General features: G+C 55.9%; 1 protein-coding gene across 13 annotated transcripts in view; it reads right to left on the bottom strand.

The window, feature by feature from the left end:
- Nucleotides 1–25071, bottom strand: part of Pde9a (phosphodiesterase 9A) — an 84078-nt gene that overhangs the window by 9534 nt on the left and 49473 nt on the right. For 5 of the 13 annotated variants that reach the window (XM_047563608.1, XM_047563607.1, XM_047563611.1 and 2 more), the window contains 7 exons: nucleotides 17341–17395; nucleotides 16451–16597; nucleotides 10915–11028; nucleotides 6248–6329; nucleotides 4842–4916; nucleotides 1112–1198; nucleotides 222–326 (listed from right to left, as the gene is read on the bottom strand). In XM_047563608.1, coding sequence (XP_047419564.1) covers nucleotides 222–326; nucleotides 1112–1198; nucleotides 4842–4916; nucleotides 6248–6329; nucleotides 10915–11028; nucleotides 16451–16597; nucleotides 17341–17395 — 665 coding nt within the window. Of the gene's footprint in view, nucleotides 1–221; nucleotides 327–1111; nucleotides 1199–4841; nucleotides 4917–6247; nucleotides 6330–10914; nucleotides 11029–16450; nucleotides 16598–17158; nucleotides 17320–17340; nucleotides 17396–25071 lie in introns of those variants that run through there. The other 8 variants (XM_047563616.1, XM_047563613.1, XM_047563618.1 and 5 more) reach the window with 6 other exon arrangements.

Here is a 25071-nt window from a genome sequence, read left to right as displayed (position 1 = left end):
ACAGGGCAGGACACCTGCCCTCCAGCCAACATGAGCTCCTGGGCCAGGGGAGGGAGGACCCAGGCCCTGGCTGGGGTGGGGAGGTGGGACCCAGCGGCTTCTGATCCTGGGAGTGGCCTCATGCAGGGGTGGAACAGCTGGGACCCCAAGCCTGGGGTTATCTCCGTGGGGCAGGTGCTGCTGTCCCCTGCCTGGGAGGACAGATGTGTGACTGGACCCACCTGGAGCCCACAGAGCCAGATCATGCTGTACATCATCTGGGTCACGCAGAAGCAGTGGCGGAAGTTATGGAAGGGGTTGTCTCTGTAGTTTTCCTGCACACAGAGCTGTGGAGCCAGAGAGTCAGAGCCGCCTGTGCCCGGCCTGCCCACACTGCCCCCGGAAGCCCTCAGCCTAGGCTGAGGCCAGAGGGTTCCTGCATTTGCTGCCATATGAACGAGGGGCCCTCGGAGCCTGAGAGCGTCCAATGGGCCCTGCCCTTGCACATGGGGCATGGACTGAGGTGTCCACAGGGGACACAAAGCTGGGGGCAGGCAGGACAGCACATGATGGGTGCTAGGTCCCCAACGCCATCCAACAGGCCTATAATGCTTGGTTCTGAGTAATTATCTATTTTGTTGCTGTTTTGGTACCAGGGATTGAACCCAGGGACACTTGACTACTGAGCCACATCCCAGCCCTTGTTTGTATTTTATTAAGAGACAGGGTCTCCCTGAGTTGCTTACCATCTCACTGTTGCTGAGTCTAGCTTTGAACTCATGATCCTCCTGCCTCAGCCTCCTGAGTCACTGGGATTACAGGCATGGGCCACTGTGCCTGGCTTGCTTCTTTTTTTAAAAAGGTGTTTCACACACACACAGATACACATGCACACACGCACCACACGCACACTCTGCTGAGCACATGCCACCTCACCTGCGTCTCTAATTCTATTTCTTTGCTCCACCAAGTGGGAACTTAGGGGCACAGGGCTGGTGGAGGTCAGAAATGGGCCCGATGTCCTTGCAGAATTTGCACAGAAATGATGACTCCCTTTGTAGCTGTCCCAGCACCACCGGGAAGTGGTGTGGCCGGAGGGCCTGCCCAAGGACAGGGTGGGCTGCACACTTACCAGCCACCTCCTGAGCGTGATGGGGTGGATGCTGAAGTCCCTCACCAGGCCAAGATCATGGTACATGTGCTCCAAGCAGCTTAGCATCTGTGGGCAAAGGGCCAGGCGGTCAGCATCAGGAGAAGGGAGGCCACCTGCCCACTCCAGTTCCATGCACTGTCCTGGGAAATGCCACCAGGGTGACCCAGTGGTGTGGCCAGGCCTGTTCCAGGGAGGTGAGCTCTCATCCTCTGAAGAGGGGCCTGAGCAGTGGGGATGCCCCTGGCAGGCCTCCTGGATTGGGGAGCTGGTTTAGAAGCCAGCGAGGATTCCATGCAGGAAAGGACAGTGATGGTCAGGGGCCCCCACTCCCAAATGACCACGTCCAAAATCACTTTATTAATTTCTACACATGAAAAGCAATCCCCACAGATCAGGGGTTCAATGTCCTAGGAGGCCGTTCATCCAGTGTACACTCAGGGACGAGGGATTGAAGTCTGACGTTTTACGTGCTAAAGTGCTGAATTATGCTCCTCTGGGGCACTGCTGGGCCCAGGGATGTTTCTAATGTCCTAATCATACGGTCTGCAGTGTGGCCCCTGCCCAGGTCAGGGCTCCTCTTAAACCTGATTTCAGGGAATTCTGTTGTCTACAGACATCTCTGTTCAAGGTGAAACAGATTTTGAGTTTAGACCTATTATTTTGGAGTTCATTAAGCCAGGGAGGAAGAGACAGAAGACTTTAAATCAGAGGTTTTTTTTGAGTGGGGGTATCAGGGATTGAACTCAGGAGCACTTGACCACAGAGCCATGTCCCCAGCCTATTTTGTATTTTATTTAGAGACAGGGTCTCACTGAGTTGCTTAGGGCCTCGCTAAGTTGCTGAGGCTGGCTTTGAACTCGACATCCTCCTGCCTCAGCCTCCAGAGCTGCTAGGATTACATTGTGCCTGGCTGAATCGGGGAGCTTGACCAGAGCCGGTTTTGTTTCCTGGGGAAAGCAGGTCTCAGATGCAGAGCCCAGGGGGGTGGAGATCTGCAGCATGGGAAAGAGGAGGGACCTCCAAGGACACGTGGCAGGACCCCAGCCAGAGTGCCTGCCCCCATCCGTCCACCAGTGGCTTAATGCTTGCACGTGGCAGTGGGCCATCCCCACTGGAGCCCAACGTACTCTTTCGCCTCCATGCACCACATGGACAGGACAATGTCAGGGACTGAACTGTGTCCAGTGGGAATGCTGAAGCCCTGACCTCCGGTCGACCACACAAGGAGACGGAGCCTTTACGGAGGGGATGATGGAAGCAGGAGGTCACTGGGGTGGCCCTGATCCAACACACCAGGGTCCTTTTGGGTCAGGACACAGACACAGACCAAGGACGGCCCTGTGAGGACAGAGAGGTCCAGGAAGAGCCAGCCTGGAGGCACCTGACCTTGGCCTTCAGCCTCCAGAACGTGGGACAGTGCGTTCCCACGGTGTAAGCCACCCCGTCTGTGCACTTGGCCCGGGCCACGCGGCAATGGAGGCGGGAGAATGGGCGTGGCAGGCAAGGCGGAGCTGAGCAACACCGATCCCGTCACACCTTCAGGAGCAGGGAGCGAGTTCTGTGGCTTCAGAGTCCACGTGGAGGCTGGACACTATCCCGCCCCCGGGGGCCACTCATGGCAGCTGGGACGTCCCTGGAGCAAGCTAACCCACTCTCATCTTCCTTGAGAGGATACACAGGTGTGGTCAGTGTGAAGGAGCCTCTTACAGAGGGCTGGCATCTGGGGTCCTGGCTGAGGATGGGAGGGTTGGCTCCCAGGCTGCTGAACAGTTGCTGCCCAGGTCACCCAACACGGGGCCTCATTGTCCAGAGCTGCAGGTCCTTCCATGCCCTGGACGTCAGCCTCGGGACCAGGGGGCCTGCAGCCTTGAAACCCCTGGCTCCCGCCCCACCAGCCAGACCGCACTCAAATCAGCCCGGAAGAACTGAAGCGTTTGCTGTGAAATCAGAGTCTAGAGACAAAGGCAACTGGCAGACACGACCATCTGGTGCCAGCATGGCACAGGAACGGCCCATCTGCTCCCTGCTTGCAGGCCTGAACCCTCGTCCCGAGTGAGGGCAGCCCCAGACGCTGTGGTGGTGCCGGCTGAGGGCGCGCGTGGTTGCCAGTGGGGTGGACTTACGAGGTGGTAAGGGGCATGACGGAGCTGCCTGCCTGCTGTCCTCAGCCCCAGGAGGAAGCCCTAACGGATCGGAGGCAGCAGGGCGGCCTGAGGTCCTGTTCTGCCTGATGAGGGACGGGCAGGACGCTGAGCTGAGCAGCTGGGGCGGTGGCGCAGTCCTGCAGGAAGGCAGTGAGCCGATGGGCGACTAGAGGCAGTTTTGAGGGCTCTCAGTGTGTCCCACTGCTTGTCATCCGTGCTATTCACACTCAGATTCCTGGCATTGCCAATTCACCAGAGGCCAAGGACCTGGTCTTTGGGAACCCAGCAGGCTGCTGGGTACTTCTGGAGGCACCTTGCTGGTTTCCCTGGCCAAAGCCATATGCAGTGGCTGGTCAAACAGCAGAACGGGCCACCTCGCCCACCTGCAGCGCTGAGAATGGCGGCAAGCACTTTGCAACATGGGGGACAGACAGGTGGGCTTTCTCACGGATGCACCAACCCTTCAACTCCTGGGGTGAAGCTTCCACCGCTGCAGCCATGGGCAGTGCTACGCTCAGAGGTTCCACGGAGGAGGTGGCAGAAAGGACAGTGAGGGTGTTTTCGTCACTAACCCGGCTCTGGAGCATCCCAGCAGGCTGAGCTCCCAGGCCTGTGACTTTCCTAGAGGATGAGGCAGGAGTCCGCGCGTTCTCAGCCATCTGCTGTGGCGTGACTTGCCTTGGACTTGCTGTGCCCAAGCTCGGGGGAGCCACGCTGCCCCTTTCTTCCAGCTCTGCCTCCCGCTCCTGTGCCCCCACCTCGGGGGGCGCTGATGTGGCGCTGGCCTCCGAGGCCTGGGCCGGGCTGCTGGCTGCTCTCCGGGGTGACTGGGGTGAGGGGCGGAGGCGGGTCTTAGCTTTGCTGGCCAGAGCCGCACTGGGAGACCACATAGGTGGAGCATGAGCCCGGCAGATCCTGGTGGCCCCGCCCTGGTGACCTCATGTCACGAATCCTAAGCAGGCAGAGTCCCACTGGGAGCCGCCGTGGCCTGGGTCTTCCGAGGGCTGCAGAGGAGCGCACTCAGGCAGGGTCCCTGCACTTCTGTGTGCTGAAAAGTCAGAGTCCGTAGATTTTGGTGGCTTGATAATAACTGGGTCTGAGGTCCACCTGGATGAAGGGACTTTCTCTTTTCTTGGGTGTGGACAGAGAAGGGCATAACTGATATCATTAGATAACTAGACTCAAACGACAAAAAAAAAGGAAGAAAGAAAAAGAACCTCCTTTTTTGTTTCTCAGGTAATGGGAAGCTCTGAAGAGACAGCCTGCTGCCAGGCGCGACCCCCCTTTCCCCGAAGCCCTCGTGTCCATGGCCTAGTGGCGCTGAAGTGCTTGTGGCAGGAGCCCAGGGTGGTGGCCCCTCACTGTACCGCCATTCCCAGTCTCCTGGCCCTCCTGAGCCCATGGAGTCTAGTCTGAACTAGAAGCTGGAGGATCAGGGTCTCCTTAGAGGCGAGCAGACGGGAGGAAGCACGGAGGGGGCAGAGCAGTGGTGGCGGGCCCCAGGCGGGGTCCACAGCCCTGAGCAGCCCCCCTGGACCCTGGTACCCACGGTGCCCCTCACCTACCTCGTTGGGCTCCCAAAGCCAGACGTCAAAGGTGGGCTTCCGCAGGGCGTCGATGGTCTCTGGAGACAGCAGGTACTAGGAGGACAGGAGCTCCGTGTTAACCCGGCCCCGCGGGCTGTGTGCAGACACAGGCCGGAGGCCTCAGATGCTCGTGGTGAGCATTTGCTCCTCGATCCCCTCTCACAGACGCTGTGCACAGACCCACAGTGCCTTCCTCTGCGACCTGCTGAGTGGACTCGCGTCAGTGGTGGTCAGAGGAGGGCCGAGGGCATGGGCCGCCGGGCCACGGCAGTGCTCCCTCGCTCGACCGTGGTGGAGGCTCACGCGTGTACGCGTTTGTCAAAACCACAGCCCTCTGTACCTAGGAGAGATGAGCTGTGCCCACGGTCCATCAGCTGTCACACGCCCGCAAGGAAGACACAATGAAGCGAAGCCCGGGGGAATCTGCCGGTGGCACACGGGCAGACGTGGCTCAGATGCTACTTTGAGTTTCTCTTGCTGGGACCCACCGGGTTCAGCTGTGCGCCAAGCCACGCACTTGTGGACGGGGCCGAGCCCAAGGCGGGCAACGATTGGGGTGTGGTTTCACACTCACACAGTAACGGCGTGTGCCACCTGATGTGGTCCTCGCCAGGGCTTTTGTTTATTTTCTTAAAAAGGAAATGGTATGGAGGACTGGTCCCTTTTGCCCTTGGTTTTTGCCCTGGGCTGTGCCTGGTGACTCCTGGGACAGGATTGCAAGGGATGTGGGTCCTATTTTCCTGAAAGACACTGTTCCCAAAGGAGAGCCTCCAGTGATCTTCAGCCCACTGCCCAGACCATGCCAGAAAGTCACTCAGGGCCCCTGAGGCCCACGGGGAGGCTCCAGAGGGCTCTTTGCCACCACTCGGACTCGGGCACCAGGTCCCTCTGTTCCCCAGTCTCACCAAAGAGCATGAGCCAGGGGTTTGCTGGCTCACCAGCTGAGACCATGCTGCAAAGGCAACCTTCTCCGAGAGCTCATTTCAACAGCTCACTGTCCCGGGCAGGGCTACTGGACCAAGGGCCCAGCTGCTTCAGAACCTGAGGAAACTTTCCATTACATCTGTGTATTGTTCAGGGACAGGAGATCCAACCAAGTGGGTCTTAGAAAATGTAGTTGAACATTCGAGTTCAGCCTCCACTTGAGTGCAAACACATCTTGTGGAGTTAGCCCAGCGGGCTCAGCAGTCAGGAGCCACTTACAAAGTAAAGCACAAGTCTGCGTTCACTTCTGCCCAACAAATGCCAAAGAGAAAACCTGCTGCCTGAGAGAGTGACCCGCCCTTTCGCGGCCTCGGTTGCCTCATCAGTGCCCGTGGGGCTCCTGGGCCTGGGCGCTAAGCACACAGAGCTGCAGCCATCCCCAGGCTGGACTTCCATCTCACCTTGGGGTAGGTGGGGACATCTCTTCGAGGAGCCAGCTTCTTGTTGTTATCCAAAAAGCTATACTTACAGGGACAGCTGGTCCTGAGGAGAAAAGGTGATTAGTGGCAGTACTGTCCTCGGGCCTGGGGCTCACCTTGCAGGGCACCAGAAGCTCATTAGAGCAAGAGCAGAAGATTCCCGAAGCCAACCCCAGAACCCACAGATACCGCTTGGTCTCCTCTGCAATGGAGTCATGAAGGTAGTGAGCACGGGGCTCCCGGACCTGAGGACCCTGCAGGGACCTGGGCCATTGTATGGGGCTTGTGGAAAACATGCAGAGTCAGGTGAGGAGTCTCTTTCCAGTTTGAGACAAGCTTCTAAAAATTCTTCCCTCCCCCGCTTCCCTGCAACCCCAGGGGATCAAATCCAGGGCCTAACACATGCTAGGCAGGTCCCCTACCACTGAGCTCCCCAGCCCTAAAAGTCCTTCTTTTTCATGATACAGGCAAAATTTTCTTATTTTAAAAAATCCAGACAACACAGGAGTAAAGAGGAAACACCCCCAAGTCTTTGCTCCACCCACTTTGTCTCCCTGTGCCCACTCTGAGATCCCTCCTGCTAGCATTTTGGCGTGTCCTTGCAGGATGCACCTGGGCATGGGCACACATGGAGAGCCACTCGTATGTTTGAACAAAGATGTAACTGGACCAAATCACTCTATGGCAACTTGCTATTTCCACCTAATGTCACAGACTCAGTCTGCGTGGCTTTATGGAGCTGGACTCATTTTCTAATGGACATGAAGTCCCTGCACAGTTCTCTAAGGTGTGTCTGCAGCACATGCTATTGGTCTAGTCCCCAGAGCTGGACTGTGAGGATGTCTGCAGTTTCCCCATTGTGCACAACGTTGAGAGCTCAAGTTTCTAAGTTTTTCTTCCCCATTCAACATGAAGCTGTTGCATCAGAGGACAGAATGAGCTAGGTGTGTTGGAGTGTGCTGGCCTGCAGGGCTGTCCCAGGAGGCTGCCTGCGGCAGTGGCCCCAGGGGGTCTGGCTCCCCTGGCCAGGGGACTGAGCAGGCCAGGAGCCAGGGGTGGAACTCATCCAGAGGAGGGCTGCAGGGGTAGGGGCCACCTGGCTGGCTTGGGAGTCACCCTGCAGCCAGGCAGGGGGCCAGCATGTCAGCTCTGTGATTTATAAACAGAGTTCTGTCTTCTGGAAGGCCATTTATCCTGTGTAGTAATAGCGTGGAGGAATGCACAGCCTTTAAGTCTTACGTCTGCTCGGGGAGATTTATCTTAAGAAAAATAATTAGACATGAGAAAATGGCTCTGTGCATTATCTGCTGCTACGACAATCCAGAACACACTGGGGGCCACCTGGAGGCCCCCAGTGGGAAACAATTCAAGCCTCTTTGGCTCATCAACGTGAGGATTCTACATCATTATGAACGTGATTATGAATATGATGCAAAGCAAAGGAGTTCAGGTGAAGGAAAAGAAAAGGCTACACAGAATAGGGACACAAAGGCGGTGCACGTTTGGTGGGTTAAAGAAAGTGCTGGCCTTCTAGAAACATCTGTGAGCTGCATGTTGGAAAAAATTTAATACAGTAATCATTCATAATGTGAGTGAAAAAAAGATCACAAAACAGTCCTTTTTAGTTGTTTTCAAAACTGGATAAATGCACATGGAAAGCTTCCCATCTGGATTAAACCAGGGGCATTTGCTGGCTGCCGTCATCAGTGGTGACCACCACAGCCCCCGTCCGGGTAGTCTGGGGCATTGCCAAGAGCCTCAGCTGTTTTCAAGCTCAGAATGACAAACGCCTTCACTTCGGAGCAGCGCTGTCTATGCTATTGTCTTGGCATGCTGCTGTCCCTTCCTTCCAGTCCGCATTTGCCAAATGTCAGAGTTTCTACAGCACTGGGATGTACAGAGGGGATTCCAACATGGACTTGGCAAAATAATAACAAAAGGACCAAATGTGCCAATCAAAGCATTTCCAGTCGCCCTGTATGCAAGAAAGCCTGCTAACTCATTCTGAGCGGGGAACTTGACCTGTGCAGCTAAAAAACTAGAGCACACGGCCGACTCCTTTCTGCCTCTACCTCTTGGGTAAACGTCCAACCCGGGCTTCCTCAAGGCCTCTGTGTCCCGGGGGGTGCTGCAGGCCCCAGCAGGCAGGATGGCTTGACTGCCGGAACCTGCTTTCTTCCTGGCAACTGCAGCATGGGAGCAGAGGGGCTGCTGGGTGCCAGCGACCCCTGGGCCAGCAGCCCTCTGCACCGTTGCCAGGGGGACATGCGGGGCAGCTGGCGGGTGCCTTTTCTTTTCTTCCCACTTGGCGGTATCTGCTTCCTTTCTCTGCCTTCCCATCCTCCCCTCCCCTGGGGCTCAGTCCAGTGGCCAAGCCTTTCATTTTGGGGTGAGAGGGGAGGTCACAGACCTCCAGGGCCTCCCCAGCCCGGAGGACCGCACACGTGCGCTACTGTCTGCCTGACAGCCCTGGAGCCACAGCTGCAGCCTGAGAACCAGCTAAACCTCCCTCCTCTTGAAACAGCCGTGAGAAACCCGGGAGCCTCAGTAGAGGGCGGCCTGCTAAGGGGCGCTGGTGGGCCAGCCATGTCCCCTGCTGTCCCCAGACGGGTTCCGCTGGCCCCAGGCTCCCGGCTCGGAGCCCTGCCAGATGTGCTTGTGTGTGGGTGAATGCAGGTCAGCCTTCCAGGCGCATCTACCACCCTGTGGGCGTCAGCCTGGGCTCTGCCCCCCCCCCCCCCCCCCGGTGCCCTTCTTCTCCCCTCTGCTTCCCCATAAGCAAGAAATCGGCTCTGGGCTGGGCCCACATCACGAGGAAGGGCTGCTCAGCAAGGACACAGCCTCTCCCTGCAGACCAGTGAGGGCGAAGCAGCGCTCCAGAAGCCCAGCTCCGGGCGAGTGGCCACGGAACCCACTCACACTAAAGCAGACCCCCCAGGGCTGGAGTGGCCACGGCACCCACTCCTGACTGAAGCAGACCCCCCAGGGCTGGAGTGGCCACGTGCACCCACTCGTGACTGAAGCAGACCCCTTCCCTCTGCAGGGCTCATGGCTCTCCTCCGAGGCTGGTATTCTAAAGAGCAGGGAAGGGCTGTTTTGGGGGGTACCAGAGGAGCCGCAGGGTCTGGGGCAGATGAGGCGCTGGGTTTGTTTTCCTAACGTGCAGGCAGTGCTTGGGTTCGGCTCCCTCTGGTTCTGGATTGAAGAAGCCCATCCACCTGCCTCGCTGCCAGAACTGTGCTGAGAACTCTGGGTCTGACAGGGCCGGGAAGCTGCCCTCCCAGGCGCAGGGAGTGTGCACTCTAAGGATGTGCTTCCTGCAGAGCACGGGGCCACTTACTGCTGACGGAGCTGAGTGCGTGCTGCAGCCCGGCTGCCCGAGGCTGCTGGCTGGTTGGGCTAGATCCCTGCCCAGGGCCACTGCCCTCACCTGGGCCTGGGAAGAGGGGGGATGCCAAGGCCAGGGGTGCCTCAGGCCTCCATCGGCCCAGCCATGTGGCTGCCCTGTACTGAGCAGCTCTAGTCTCTTCCCAAGGCTACATGGGAGGGTCCCCTGCTGAAGGGGCCTCTGGCCCGGGGACAGCAGAGATGAACTGCTAACTCATATTTCCCGTGGTCACAAACTCCTTTGCCCTGACACCTCCAAATCAAACTGCACGTGGCATTCCCTGTGCCAAATCAGTCCCCAAGCCAGCGTGATGAACCGGCGGGGTGTGACTCACAGGGTGAGCTGCTCAGCCAACCTCCCGAGAGGGCCAGGGGGCTGGCCCATGACGGCTCTCCTGCCCCTGCTCCCTGTGCTCAGGCACAGTCCTCCACACGTTAGGAGGCTGAGGAAGCATGACGCCTTTGCCCAGGACCGCTCCTCGACTCACGTGCCCGCAGAGGCCCCGCAGCAGCTTAGCCTCCTGGGCAGGGCCGGCAGGGCAGGCGGGGCAGGTCCCTCGGTGGGCTACGTGCCACGTGGGCACAGGCGTGAGCTTGCATCAGTGCCACGTCTTTACTGTGCAGCTCTGTTCTCGGTCTGCAGGGGGCTCGCCCATGCTTACTGTGACCGCAGCTTTGGAGGAGGGACCTTCCAGTCGACTGGAGGAGGCACGATGAAACCTCAGGCATGTTTTACATGAATTCAGGTCACTGGTCCCCAGAGTGTCCCGAGAGACGCCTATTCTGAAGGGCATGTGATCTCTATGTCTGCGATGGCTGGAGCTCTTGCCATATTGTTCCCTGATGGCTGCGCTGCGGGGACATCTCCTGGTGTGAGGACAGGGACGTGGGTACCTAGATGCTCAGGCCTGGTAAGTCAAACACCCATGTGCTCTTATTGTTCTTTTTCTTTAAAAATTGGCACCAACATCTTGCAAGCTGGATGAACTCCTGTGCACACTGGGTCTGCAGGAGGATCCCCCACCCACCCCACCGTGACGTCACCTTCCCTGCCTCTATCTGCTGCAAACACCTTTACGTAGGAAGGTCTCGGGCTGGGAGAGTAAGTCCTGGGACAGGGGCTGCCTTCAGGCTGTGTGGCCACAGCCAGAGCTGGGAAGTCACACCAACCCTTCTTCTGGGGACATGAAGCCCACGGCCCCAGCCAGGTTCCACCCAGGCCCAGGCCTGCTGCCCACAGGTGCCCCCAGTGTGGGCCTTACCTGCTGTTTCTGGCTGCCAGTTCCTCCCTCATCTTTCTGATGTCACTCTTGCATTTCTCAATCTCCACCACTTTCAGTCCTTCCACTGGGACAAAGAGACACAGCAAGAGGTTACTGCAGAGAGACATGGAGGACCAGGTGACTCGGGGCCCTAGGGAGGATGGGCACATGGCAGAGGCTCCTGCTCCGGCCTGCTCTGCTGACATTTAGGATGGGCTCCACCTGCCTGGGCTTGGCCACAGGGACTCTGCTGTCCCCGGCATGTTTCTGGCAAGCTTGAGCCACTGTGTCTGTGCCGTGTCGACAGTGTGGAAGCCTCCTGGCCCTGTCCCCACATCCCCACTCTTGCCCATGTACTGTACTCTCTCTGTACTGCCCAGTGCCAGCTGAGGATATGAGACGACTCTTACCCCAAGAAGAAGGAACAGGGAAATGTGGCCCTGGGCATTACAATGCAGTGAAGTCCCAGGCTTCCCTGGCAAGCATGAAAACCTCAGCAAGATAAAACTTTTTTTTAGAATTTTTTTTTTTTTTTAATTTTTGCAGACTGCTTTTTGATTCATTGTACACAAATGGGGCATAATTTTTCGTTTCTGTGGTTGTGCATGATGTAGATTCACACCATTCGTGCAATCACACACGCACATAGGTAATGATGTCTGTGGGTCCCACCATCTTTCACACCCCCGCCCCCTTCCCCCTCTCATTTCCCTCTACATAATCTAAAGTTCCTCCACTCTTCTCTCACCCCCACTCCCCCACCCCCATTATGTATCATCATCCACTTATCAGGGAGAACATTCGGCCCTTGGTATTTTGGGATTGGCTTATTTTGAAGCTCCCCCGGAGCAGTTAACAGGAGAAGGTGTTGACCTAACCCAGATGAGAAATAAACAGGCCACGTCAAGGACTGGCAGAGCCGGGCTTGATGGCGCTCCGGCATACGGCTCCCAGTCACGGCCTGCAGGGCTTCCAGGTCCGAGTGGTCCTTGAGAAGTGAGGACCACTCATTAGCTTTGTTTCTCTGTAATACACATCAGTTCTTATGCAAAAGGCTGCTGCCCACCATGTCCTTCTACCCTGCTCCTCTTCAAGCTCGGCTCTGAATAACTGCTCAAGGTAAAACAGGAGCAATCTCTGAAGGAAAAGCAAAGGGACGGCTGTTCCTGAGGATCCCTCCCACCTGAGGGAGCCAGCTGGCCGCCCTGCAGTCCAGAGGCAGCCGGGTGGCACTCAGTCAGGAACCTGCTTCTGCCCAGGGGGCCCAGCTCGGCTCCGGTCCTGGTGACTGGCTCCTGGGCCAGGGAGACTTCTGCCTTCCTCTGTGCTCTGGAGGGAGGACATGGGGACTGAGACGCAGGCCTGGAGTGTGCATGCATGGAGTCAGGGCGGTGGCCTCTGGGTCACCGAGGAGACTGGACAGCTCTGCTCCTCATGCAGAGCCACGCTGTCCTTCGGAGGGGGTTCTTCCTGCTTTCTCACATTGTGGGACCTTAAGAAGTTGCCGAGGGCCACGGTCTTCAGCTGAGATGAGGCGTGGCCTCTCAGGCCTTGTCTGGACCTCAGCGTCCCACCCTGTCTGCCTGAGGCTTGCCATGAGGACACGGACAGGAGGCAGTGGATAGCAGCAACTCCATCATGTGGATACTTGAAAAGCGGAAAGTTCCAGAAAGTGAGTAGATCTAGGGAAGAGACAGGCCTGGAGCAGCCAAACAGGGCAGCTGTGTCTAGGGTTGCTCAGGTTAAAAGCACTGTTCTGAACACCAGGTTCCCTTTTGGGAGAGTCTGCAGCTCCCCTCTGTGGCTCCTTCCAGCCCCAGGAGCAGAACCTCCCTGAGGGGCTGACGGGCAGTGGCGGAGGACACTGGAGTCCAGGCCAGACACGAATGCTGTCCATCGTGTTCCGTGCCTACCCTCAAAATGCAGGGCAGAGACCAAGAGCCCAAAGAGAAGCTCCCCACCCAGCACCCAAAGGGCCCTGAGTCCAGCCCAGCACTGGTCTGTCCCTGGCCTGAACTGTCAGACAGGCTGACTTGCAGGTTTGGAAACTTGGGCTGTCCTCTTGGATTTTAGAAGGGTGTTCTTTCTGGGGGCTTCTGCAAGTCCCTGTCTCCTGAAGGAGAAGGTTTTTTTTTTTTTTTAGTCATAAGCATTGGGTGTTTTATTTACTTTTATTTTTTAGTTCTTTTTATTACGATTTGTTCTTTTAGATGTTTTCTAGGAGAGCTATTGGCTCGGGGGAAGGGCTTTGGTGGACACAAGGGCTGAGCAGGTGGCTAAGGGCCCCCACCCCCATGGCGCTTCCTCCGCCTGCTCATGGCAGGAGCCTGTAGGGCCCTGGCGGACGCTCTCCTCCAGCTGCAGAGCGGATGGGGCTGTGTCTGGAGGGGTCTGAGCAGAGTCGCTTCCCATTCTCTCCAAGCACTGCCCCAGATCTGCCTGAAGAACTTCCCACACCACAGACAAAAGCAGGGGCCTTCTGGGTGGTCTGCATGACCTTTGCCCCCAGGGGCCAGCTCTGCCAGTGGCATATGCTGGGTTTAGGTTTGGTCCAAGCTCAGGGCACCAGTACACAGAGTGGACAGGGCAGGACCACGCTGAGCCCAGCAAACTGCAGCCTTTGCGTGCTGGTTTATGAATTCATCGTTGACCTCTGAGAAGCCCTGACTCCCTGCAGGAGGCTCGACGTTCTCACACAAAGGAGAAAGGCTTGCAACGTCAATTAGGAGGAAAGGGAGGCTGGTATTTGATTCAGAAGATGACACGTTTAAGAAGTTTGAAGAGCAAGCAGGTGATTCCACTTAGCACAGGTCCCAGGCAGTGGGCTCCAGCAGATGCCTCCTTGCTGAGCAGCAGAGGGCGGGCCCTGCAGGCTGACAGAACTGCATGCTGGTGTGTATGTGCTCAGGCGCACACGTCTGTGCTCAGCATGTGTGTGTGTGTGTGTGTGCACCTATGTGCTCAGTGTGTGCATGTGTGTGCACCTCTGTGCTCAGCATGTGTGTGTGTGCACCTCTGTGCTCAGCATGTGTGTGTGTGTGCATCTCTGTGCTCAGTGTGTGCATGTGCGTGCACCTCTGTGCTCAGCACGTGTGCGCGTGCACCTCTGTGCTTGGTGTGCGTGTGGGTGCACAGGTGAGGGTCTACGTGGAGCAGCGTGCAGTGACCTTCCTGGTCCAGCAGCTCAGGCCGGCTGGCTCCCGACAGCTCAGGCTCAGGACTGACTGGGTGGGGCAGTTTCCTCGTGGCCGCATGGGAGGTCTGGCTGCAGGCCCCTCTCAGAAGGACTTCCCTTCCCCTTCCCTACGCATGTCCTTGGGTTAAGGCACCGTGTCTCTGGGCTGTCTCTCTGGAGCTCACACTGCCCAGGGCTCAGCACAAGTGGGTGTCCCTGGCCACATTCACACTGCAGGAGAGGCAAGGGGACTGGGATATGGCCAGCCAGAGGCAGGAGAAGAAGATGAGCCCAGAGTCAGGTGGGGTCCAGCGGGGGAGAACCTGTGTGGTCAGGGCTGCTCGGGCTTCACCTGCACAGAGGATGTGGGGGAGGAGCCACCTCTGTGCAGACACCAGGAAGAGTGAGAGCAGAGCTGGAGCTTCCCCTGGGGTTGGGGAGCGAGGAGGCAGGCAAGGGGCGGCCGTTGGAGGAGCAGAGGAAGCAGAGGTGCCTGCTGTGGGGGCACTGACCAGCCAAGGGAGCCTGTGGCTCCCGCATCTGTCAGTGTGCCTGGCGGCTCTGTGGCAAGCCTTGCCTGTGTTCCTGACTGAAAGCCTTTCCTCAGAATCCCTGCTCCAGGGGGCTGGTAGGAGGCCGAGTTGGCCTCCCACTGACGCTGGAAACGCCCGAGGCTCACTCCAGCGGTTGCACCCGGCCCCCAGAACCTGCGAACATGACCTTGTTTAGGGACAGTCCTTGATGGAAACGAACAGTTAGAGATATAGAGATGAGACCGTGTTGGAGTCAAAGATCAATGTCTTTAAGAGAGACAGGCGGAGGGAGATTTGAGACACGGGGAGGATGTCAGGGGAAGACAGGCAGACGTCAGGGACGCAGGGTCCCAGCCAGGGAATGCTGAGGGTTGCTAGCAAGGCCAGTCACCTGAGAGAGGCTGGGACAGTCTCCCTGGGGGCCCTGAGGAGCTGGGCCTGTTGACACCTTGACTTTGACCCTGGGGCCTCCGGCGTGGTGAGAGAAGGCATTTCTATCGATCAAGCCCCCACTCTGTGGAACTCTCAGGTGGCTCCGGGAAGCGAACACCCTCACGTTTCTGACTTCCCGTGCGGCAGGGCTGGGCAGGGGTCCGACGCTGCGTCTGTGCATGGTGAGAAGCAGCCTGATGTCTGCAGGGGAGGCCGAGGGGACCATGGGGCCTGGGGTCCAGAGCAAGGGGTGCTGGGAGAGCCAGGGCAGCCTCTGGGGCTCGGGAATGGCAGTGCTGGCACCCCCGCCCAGCCAAGCCCTGTGCCCAGCCCTCCAGCTCAGAGGGGAGCTGCCTGAAGTCCCTCAGGAAGAGAGACATGCTCTGCTCCAAGCGGTCGGTCTCTTCCCTGCCGTGTGCAGAGCCCTCCTGCAGCTGCCCCTCTTCAGTGCCCACGAGGGGTGTGACTTGCCCGGCAGGGCAGGGCTGGTGTTGGGAGCAGCCTGGCCAGTTCTGTTGATCTGACTGATTTGCTGCATGGACCCTTGCAGCATCCTCATGCTCCGTGGGTTGAAGACACTGTCTCGAGGGTCCAATGAGCAGGGGAGGTTTTAAAAAGCCAACACGCTCTGAAAGCACCACGTGCGTCACGCTTTGACTTGTCAGCTGAACCCGTCACGGCGCTGACGTCTTCGTTTTTTTTTTTTAGTTAGAAGCAATTCAAATGCCGTAGGAAGAGTGACATTCAGTCAATCTTACAAACACAGATCTGCCAGATGTTTTGGGGGGACAACGGGTAGGCCCCTAATGGCCTTTTGTTTGGATACTATTTGCTTAATCCTTTTAATAAATAAGGTGCCATTAATCATGAGCCTCCACCAGGACATTGACAAAGTGCCTCCTGTGCTGGGTTTCGGGCGGAAGGTGGGCCGTCAGGCAGGTGGAGCTCAAGCGCAGATCCTGCCAATACTGCCGAGGACGCAAAGCGTGGGAGACTCGAGGCTCTCTTCCTCCTGGAATGTGGATTTTTGGTAACTGAATCAAGACTGGAATTGACTCTCCTTTGCTCACTTTGCTTTTCTGCTTTGCTTCTGTGATACCAAGAGATAACGACTTCACAGACGTATTCCAAAATACTGTGGGACCACAGCACGGTGGGTGTGCAGGAATGTCCCCATGTCTGCAGAAAGGCACAGATGAGATCTGAAGCAGGGGCTCCCAGGGCCAGGCGTGGGTGCCTGCGTCTCCCCCTGCTCTTGTGTGCACAGAAAGCTTTGTGCCTCGTGCCGTAAAGCAGGAGTGAGGTGCTCGTGGCTCCCTGTTCCAGCCCTGGCCAACGTCACAGGCGTCCCAAGCATTTCATAAAGAAAACAGTTGTGCTTGCCTGTGGCACTAACCTCGTCCCCGTCCGTCCAAGTGGCTGACTGTAACGGAGGTTAAAAGACAGAAGCAGAAAGGAAACAACCCACTCACGTTCCACTCGCTTCTCCAGCATGGCCAGGTGGTTTGTGACTTCAGCTTTCAGTTCGTTGATTTTAAACGCTCTAGGAATAAAAGGAAAGAGACACCAAACATCACTCATAAAATCCTCCCAGCTAAGCTTGGCCCAGCAAAACTTCATGACTCCCTGCCAGGGGCGAGGCCTCCTGGCGGCTGGTGTGGGGCGGGGCCGAGACAGAGCTGCGTTTAAGGAACTCAAATGTCCCCGGTTGGGGGATGGACTTCTGTCATCTGGGCAGTGAACAAGCTTACAAGGTCCTCTGCTCACCAGCACCCACCCCCTGGAAGCAGTCCCCTTCAGGGGACTGGTGTAACCTCTGGAGCTCTGACCATTCAGCTCAATGATTCGCGGGCTTTGAAAAATCCCACCCATCTCTCCTTTCCCCCATTTTAATCACCCTGGACAGTAAGATGCTGCAGAAAAATCAGTGTGAGAAACCAAATGCCCACTTAGCATCAGTGGGTCACTCAGGATGAAGAGGAAGCCTCTGTCTACAAGGACCTCAGTGAGGAAGCTCATTTTTAAAATGGTGCTTTAAAAAAATGTAGACTGGCCTCTAGTCCAGAAGGGCCAGTTGAGAAAATTCTCTGCCGTTGGAGCTCACATTCTAAAAGTGACCATGGGACCTGGTCTGTGGGATAAGGTGAGCGTTTCCGGAGGGTGCCAAGCTGCTTAGTGGCAGAAGTCACAGAGGGAGTCCTGCTGGCCAGGGCCAGCCTCAGAGCAAGGCCTCCTGTGCCACGGAAGCAGACGGCCCATCGGGACAGCGTGTGGAGGACTGTGCACCTGGAGAACTGCTCTGCCACCTGCGCCAGCACGCTCTGGGTTAATTCTTCTCTCTCTGAAAACCAAAGAAGAAAGGCAGGTGGAACACAGGCACAGGGAGCCCGGAAGCCGCCCGGGCCCAGTCCCAGGGCTGTGGCCAGGAGCGGCCGGGCGAGCCGGAGGGACATGTGGCCTCCCTGCCAGCAAGCCAGGCAGGCCTCTCTGGGCCTGGGGATCCCCTTCCTCCTGGACCGCACCAGGCCCGACCTGCTCTCGCTGGCCCTTGGCGGAGTCCAGGATCGTGTTCTCGAGGCGCCAGCACCAGCTACGGGCTCGCTAGGTGGGAGGCTTTCCCTGAGTGCCCAAGCCCGTTTATGGGGGCAATTTCAAATTCAAGCTCAAGTGCAAAAAACCTGCCGGTGTTCTCCCGGCAGGCCTGCGGAGAGGAAGCAGGAGGGCGGAGTGGGTTGGCCCTCGGCCGCCTGGTCTGTAAAACTGGGCTGGGTGGCTGGTTTTACGAGGCTCAGGCCCCAGGCTGACTGTAACCTGCCTCTTTTCCTGTTTCCTGACCAACCCCATGCTGGAGACTCAGGGCAATGCCCACGGGACTGTTCTTTTCAGCAACTCTGTGTGCTCGGGCAGGGAGCCATCTCTTCCTGGTCCAGGTGTGCCATTGCTGTATCCCCTCAGCACTGACAGCCTCCACGACTTAGTCCTGAGTTCACATAAACTTCTGTGTTGGCTTGATGCTTAGCTCTCCATGCGAAAAAACAAGACAAAACAAAACCCCTCCAAATGAGCAATATCTAATAACCCAATTTGGCAATGGGGTTCAAAAGCTAACACTGTTCATATGCTCTGACTGTGTCTCATATCCAGGGAATGATCATGAATGTACACAAAAGGTGCTCATCATAATGTTATTATTTAAACCTAGTGAAAACCAGAACAACTTATATGTCCATCAAATGGGGACTATGTAATCATTATGGGAATAGAAATGAAGATCTTGGAAAATGTTCCTATTGTTAGAGTTAAAAAAAATCTCAGCAGTAGTAGAGAATGATCCCATTTTTCAAAATATATTGGGAAGATACATTCCAAAGTAACAACAGTAGTTATGCTTTGGTTGTAAGACTACATATAAAGTTCATTTTCTTATTTTTGCTTCCCTATATCTTATATATTTTCTATAATGAATATAAGTTAATTTCATAAAAAGAAAAATACTAAAACCAATCAGTTTGAATTACCCTCTTGAGACCCCGCTGCCTCGCCTCCTGCAGGGGACCCTCTCAGTTTCACGCTGCCCGAGCCACGTGTGAAAGCAGGGTGTGCCTTCATGCCAGGGGCAGGGCTGTTCCCCTACCCCAGAGTCTGGCTCTTCTCCTCCCAGGTCCTCACCATGGTCAGGCCACACCCCGGCCTCATGTGACTTCTCCTGGTGACCACCTCCCTGTGGGACAGCTAGATGCAGTCTACGCGACTCGCCCCCAACCCCACACCCCGTGAGGACTGTGCAGACCTATGTCACGGTGACTGTCTCTCGGTCATGGTGTGACCTCCTGGAACTGAGTTTAAACTCACCAATGCAAACTCCCCACAGGAAACCTGCTGGATAATGCGCAGGGCCCAGCGACGGTGCTGGCCCACGGGACTCCCCTCTCTTCACATGCTCCCTGACGTTCATGGTCGTGGCTCTGGCCATCCCATTCACTCCCAGGACTCTGAGTAATAAGACCTTTACTTCCATCTGTGTCTCCTAATCCCTAAGGGTGTAAGCCATCTTAAGACTCTAAATCACAGCACTGCCAAATATGTGTGTGGGTGAGATAGCCCAGGTCTCTCCAGATTTAGCACTCCATGACTAGATGAGAAGAGGAAGAATCTCTTGAAATTATAAGAGCAAAAACCCCATTCAGAAAACATTTATAGAGCCACAGGTTGAGCTGCTGGCTGGTCCAAGGACTCCGGCTTCAGAAAGTCCCATAGCTGTCAGGAAGAAGAGTGATTGCGTCATAGGGATTCCCAGTGCCCTTGGTGAACTCGGCAGGGACTGATATCATTTACTACAGAATCTTTGGAAAAGTAACGTGTCACAAACATTAGGAGTCAATGATGTCCGGTTGAGGTGAATGAAGAAGTCCATCAGACAATGAACATCTGTAGACCACGCCCCTAGCAACGGCATAACACACTCTTCTCGGGTGCCTGCAAAGCACATGCCAAGATAGGCCCATAATCCAGGCCATAAGGAAAACTTACCAAATCTGAAAGAACTAACAGCATCCAGAGTGTGCTCTCTGAAACTGAGCACACTTCTAAATAATTCATGGCTCAAAGAGGAAGTCTAGAAAAGACACTGAACTCAATGAAACCAAAACCACGACAACCAAGGCTCTGCTGGGCGGGGGCTCACAGCGAGCCTGTGCTGGGAGAGAGGAAGAACCTCGGCTCGGCACGCGGAGATCCCGCCTCAGGGACCCACAGAACAAAGGGCAAAAGAAACTCACGGCAATGAACTAAGCTTTGGTCCATCGAGAAGATCAACAAATTGGCAAAATTCTAGCAAGTCGGATGGAGAGCAAGGATGACTCCCAGATTAGGAATGAAGGGGCCATGAAGACTCGAAGGACGCCCCACAAATACCTGCACACACAGACAGAAGGGGCCGATTCCCCAAAGGGTGTAAGTACCACGACCATCCAAGGCGAATCGTAATCTGAGCAGCCTGTGACTAGTGATGGAATTGGATTCATAATTAAAAACCTCCTAAAAAAGAAATTTCCAGGCCCAGAGGTTTCACTGGCAAATTCTACCAAATGTTTAAAGAATTAACACAATTCTAAATGATCTGTTCAGCAAAAACAAAAGGGAACACTTCCAAATTCATTTTATGAAGGTAGCATTAGCCCGATTCAAAATCCACAAAGACAAGACAAGAGCAAAAAGACAACTTCAAGCCAATCTCCTTCATTAACAAAATTTCAGAAAGCATAATTCAGCAATACATAAAAAGCACCCGGCAGGCTCAGGTGCGGTTACCGCAGGTGTACAAGCCTGGCTCACTGTCAGAATATCAGGGACGTGCCCACCACGTAAGGGCTAGAGAGACGGCATGGTCATGCCATTAATGCATAAACCGTCTTCCATCAAGTCCCACCCAAGGTTATGACTCAGAACTCACGTGGAGAGCGACTTCCTTAAGTTGGTAAAGAGGAGACCACCACACCCCACTCAGCTGACATGACGGGCGGTGGCAGGAGATGACCTGCCTCTGAGGGTGACAGGCCCAGGGCCCTCCTCACTGCTGCTCAGCACTGAGCTGGAGGTGCCAGCCAGTGTCATCAGGGTCAGAGAGGAAGGAGAAGCACTGCCAACGACTGTCTCTATAGAAGATCCAGGTGCATTTAACACACCAGCAAAGACCACGCAGACACTGAGGCAACAATTCAGTCACACAAAAGGGAGACACAGTCGAGGCGGGGATCTAAGAGCAGAGATCAAAGAAGATGCAAACACACAAGGTCTGGCCCATTCACAGACTGGGAGACCCCACAGTGAAGATGCTGACTCCATACAGCTTTAACAAAATTCCTACCAAAACCTTGGCAAGATTCTTTTTTTGCAAAAACAGACAAGATTATTCCAACATTTACATAGAAAGACAAAGGAACTGGAATGATTTTGCAAGAAGATAAAATAGGGAGGGATCTGTTTGACTTCAAGACTTATTATTTACCTAAGGTAATCAAGACCGTGCAGTGTTGGTGGGGGGGTGGACACAGCAGGGAGCCCAGAGTCTCATCACAGGACACTGACTTCTTACTAGGGTGAAAAGTGCTTCAGGGAGGGAGGGACAGCTGTCAAGTCCTCAGGGGCTGGAAGAACTGGACGTCCGTGGGCAGAAACCCTCGACTGCAGTACATAAAAATCAATGCAAAATGGACCACCAGACACTCAGGGAAAAGCACAGGAGGGAGCCTTTGGGATATTGGGAGAGGCAGGGGCTCTGGGTGTGATACCACAAGCACAGCCGTGAAAGGCACGCTGACCAGCTGGACACCATGAGACGGAAACCTTCATTCTGAGAGGATGAAGAGACAAGCCGTAGTCTGGAAGGGAACACTGGCAACTACCTGTCAGGGTGTGGATGTGAGGTGACCCCCAGGGCAGGTTGCAAGCCTGGCCCCCGTGCAGCAGGGAGCAGAGGCGGGGGTGGGAGGGCGCTGACCCACTCGTGGGTTAACTCATGGAAGGAGCCACGGCTGATCAAGTGCTGCATCCAGGCTCCAGGAGGGGAGCGCCTGCCCTCCACCACGCCCTTCCGCCATGATGCCCTTCCGCCATGATGCCCTTCCGCCATGATGTGCTGCCTCAGGCCCGTGGCCGTGGAGCCAGCCACCAGGGACCGAATCCTCTGACACCGTGAACCTAACCTTCCCTCCTTTAACTCTTTTCAGGCACTTTGTCAGAGTGGTGCAAAGGTGACTAACACACCAATTATCTGACAAAAAGACCTGAATATAGAAATACGTAAACTCTCAAAACTCAATGGCAGAAAACAAAACAGGCCAATGTGCAGATGGGCAGGAGATGAGCAAGCGTATTACTGAAGAGTGTGCAGATGGGAAACAGGAACGCACAAAGCTGCTGAGCACCCTCAGCCATGAGGTAGTGCAGACTGAAGCTGCAGGGTGCTGTCTCGGCTCGCTCATGACAAACACCAGCAACAGCACCCAGGGCTGCTGAGGATGCAGCAAGCCGGGGCCGCTCATGCCCTGGTGGTGGGATGGAGCAAGGTGCAGCTGCTCAGGAAAGGCGGGTAGCTTCTTAAAGACCAAGCATGCAACCACTACGTGACCTCGCAATCCACTCCTGCAGTTGTAGAGATGAAAATTTATGTTCACATTAAGACCTGTACACAGTGTTGGTAGCAGCTTGATTCCTAATAGCCCCCAACTGGAAACAAGTCAGAGCCTCAAGGGTGCAAGGCTAGGCGAACTGTGGTCCAGCCACACCGCAGAACACCGCTCAGCCATAAAAAGAAATGAACTCTTAATTCAGAAGCAGTGGCAGGGCCAGCGAGGATCTCGCTGGGGCTCACAGCCAGGACTGCACTCAGGGGACACATTAGGATCAAGGAGCAGAGCGGCATGGAAAGGAGCGGTGTGGCCTCAGGGGCAGCAGGAGGGGTCCTGGTGGGAGGGAGCGATCCCGTCTGAACTGTCTGTCCACAGGCCCTGTCACCGTGTCCCATGCTACCCAGGGGGACTGGGCAAACACGATGGCTCTCTCTACGTTTGTTCTCACGGTGGCACGCGAACCTTCGATGACCTCCAAGTCCACAGAATGGAAGGTTTCCTTAGGACTCTGGAGGCAGGACCCTCGAGCGGTCCTTCATTTTGAGGCCTGATTTTAATTTCCAGCTGAAGCGCTGCCAAGCGTTGTGCCCCTTCCTCTGGTGCCTTCCCCAGCTCCGTGCTAGTTCTCAGAAAGGGCCCAGAAATAAAGCCAACGGGAACACCCCCAGAGGCCACCCCACGCAGCACAAAGAGCTCCCCAGACCGACATCTCTTCCTAGACTGCAAAATCTGCATTCTTTTGCAGGAGAAAGAAGGGGGGAAAAAAAAAGGCTGTGTGCACAAAGAGCCACTGCACACAGGCACAAACAGCCCCGGCCGGAACTCCCTCCCCCGTCGTTGGAATTCCTGCAGCGGCCACCGTTTCCTCCCGGTGGATTTCAGAATTTACAAACGAAGTGTGACTGAATGTGTGTGAAATGCTCGGGACAGGCCCTGGCGCACGGTGAGCCATGCGGCCTCCGCTGCCGTGGCCGTCCTGGCTGCCACAGGGTCCCTTCTTGCTTGCACGGCCCACCCTGGTCCTTGGGCAGATGGGGCAGGGGACTGAGAGGCCCAGACCCTGCTGCGGTGTCCTGAACGTGCTCCCTCTCCCTCCGGCACCTTGGGAACCCCTGGGGAGCCCGAACCCCTGGATATGGGGCAACAGCGTTCAAGGGCGATTGTTAGTCATTTGCCACCTTCTTGGCAAAACCACATGCTATCAGCAAAATTTGCTATTATGTATCATACCTGTCTCTGTTTCCTAAATGTTGCATGATGTTCACTGAATTTTTAAAAAATCAAAGCATATTCAAGTGACTTGGCCTTGAGAGTTTCTTAGTAGGTTTTAGAATAATCAGCAAAAGCTAGGGATGTTGGTATTTCACAGTTGGACAAGACTGGTCTTTGGAGTTCCTCTCAATCTTAAGGATTTTAAGTAAATGGGGAGAGAAGAGTCTGGGGTCAGGGAGTCAGCCTTAACTGGTGCTGGTCAGGGAGGTGGACACCAGGGGAGAGCAAGCTGATGCTCTGGATAACTCCTGTCTTCCAAAGGAAACTGTCCCCCTGTCCCAGGTAGTATATGGTCTGAAAGTGGCCTTGAGTCTGGGTGTCCAGTGGACTTCAAGGGTGATGCTCTGAGCTCAGCAGGGTGGACGGCTAGACATCAGTGACTAACAATGGTGAGATGTGACTTCCCAGAAGAGCCATCACAGCACAGGCTGAGCGGGGCTTGTGCACAGCCTCAGAAGTCTGGGCCTCTCTTCCACTGACGTCTTAGCCCACCCGTTGCCTCCTATGTGGATGCCCACCGGGAGGGCCGAACACAGGGCTCCATGCTACAGGAGAGCTGGGTTAGTTCAGGGCAATCTCGGGGTGATGGAATTGGGGTCCTGGTCTGAGGACGCTGCCACATCATTCCAGCAGCAGGTCAGGGGCCTGCAAGAGAAGCCCCAGCACCTGCTCACAGAAGAGGACCGAGGGGGCTGGAGTAAACTGTCTCTGGTATCTAACGAGGGGCCTCTTGGGGCTGCCAGCTGAGGTTCCCCGACAGGAGTCAGCCTGAGGGGCAGCAGGAAGGGCACCCTGCCCCACAGCGTTTCCCCAGTGGCATGACCCAGGGAACCTGCACTGCCCCCTGTGATGCCCACAGTATGTCCCCTGACTCCGCCCTGGGCCTCCTGGACAGTTCAAGGAACCTGCCCCTGCCTCACCCACTTCTTCCAGGAATTGTTTACAAACCCTGGATCTACCCAGCACAGAGTGACACACGGGCTTGGTTTAATGGATCAACAGGAAAGCCTGCCATTCCCACTAAGGATCCGTTGCTGGGTGTGCTCATTGGGTGGCCCCAGCTGATGGCAGCTCACCTTTCTGTCCTGTGCTGCAGAAGCGTCAGTTATTTTGTGCTCTGCGTGCCCACGCTGGTTTGGGCAATTACTTCCTCCCCTGGACAAGTGAGAGCAAACACGGCCCGTGTGATACACTGACCCCAACCTGGGCACTGGGGGCTGGCGACCTGGGAATGCCGCGTGGGCACTCACGCCCGAGTCTTTGACCCTGCACCAGTGGAAGAAGGGCACTTCAGGGCCTGCGGCTGCTGCCTGGCACCCGTGCGTACCCGTGCGGCCTCCTCTGACGGCTGGCGACTGTGGCCTCGCCCACTGGCTCAAGTCCATGGGCTGCTGAGATGGCGCAGGCGCCAGGCTTCACCCACCTAGTCTCCACTGGCAGCAGTAGTGTGGACACTCTGCATCCTTCACAGAATCCAAGCTCCACACTCTTCCCAAAGCAGCAGAAAGACAAACGCGACACAGGAAAACCTGCGGCCCTTTAGAAAGGGTATCTTATTATTTTTGGATTAGGGGAAAAGACCTCACATTACTTGGTCCCCAGGAGACAAGCTCTC

The sequence above is a fragment of the Sciurus carolinensis genome, chromosome 9, assembly GCF_902686445.1.
Source record: "Sciurus carolinensis chromosome 9, mSciCar1.2, whole genome shotgun sequence".
Classification (NCBI taxonomy): domain Eukaryota; kingdom Metazoa; phylum Chordata; class Mammalia; order Rodentia; family Sciuridae; genus Sciurus; species Sciurus carolinensis.
Note: the sequence above shows the minus strand (reverse complement) of the source record. Positions and strands in the feature narration are given on the sequence as shown.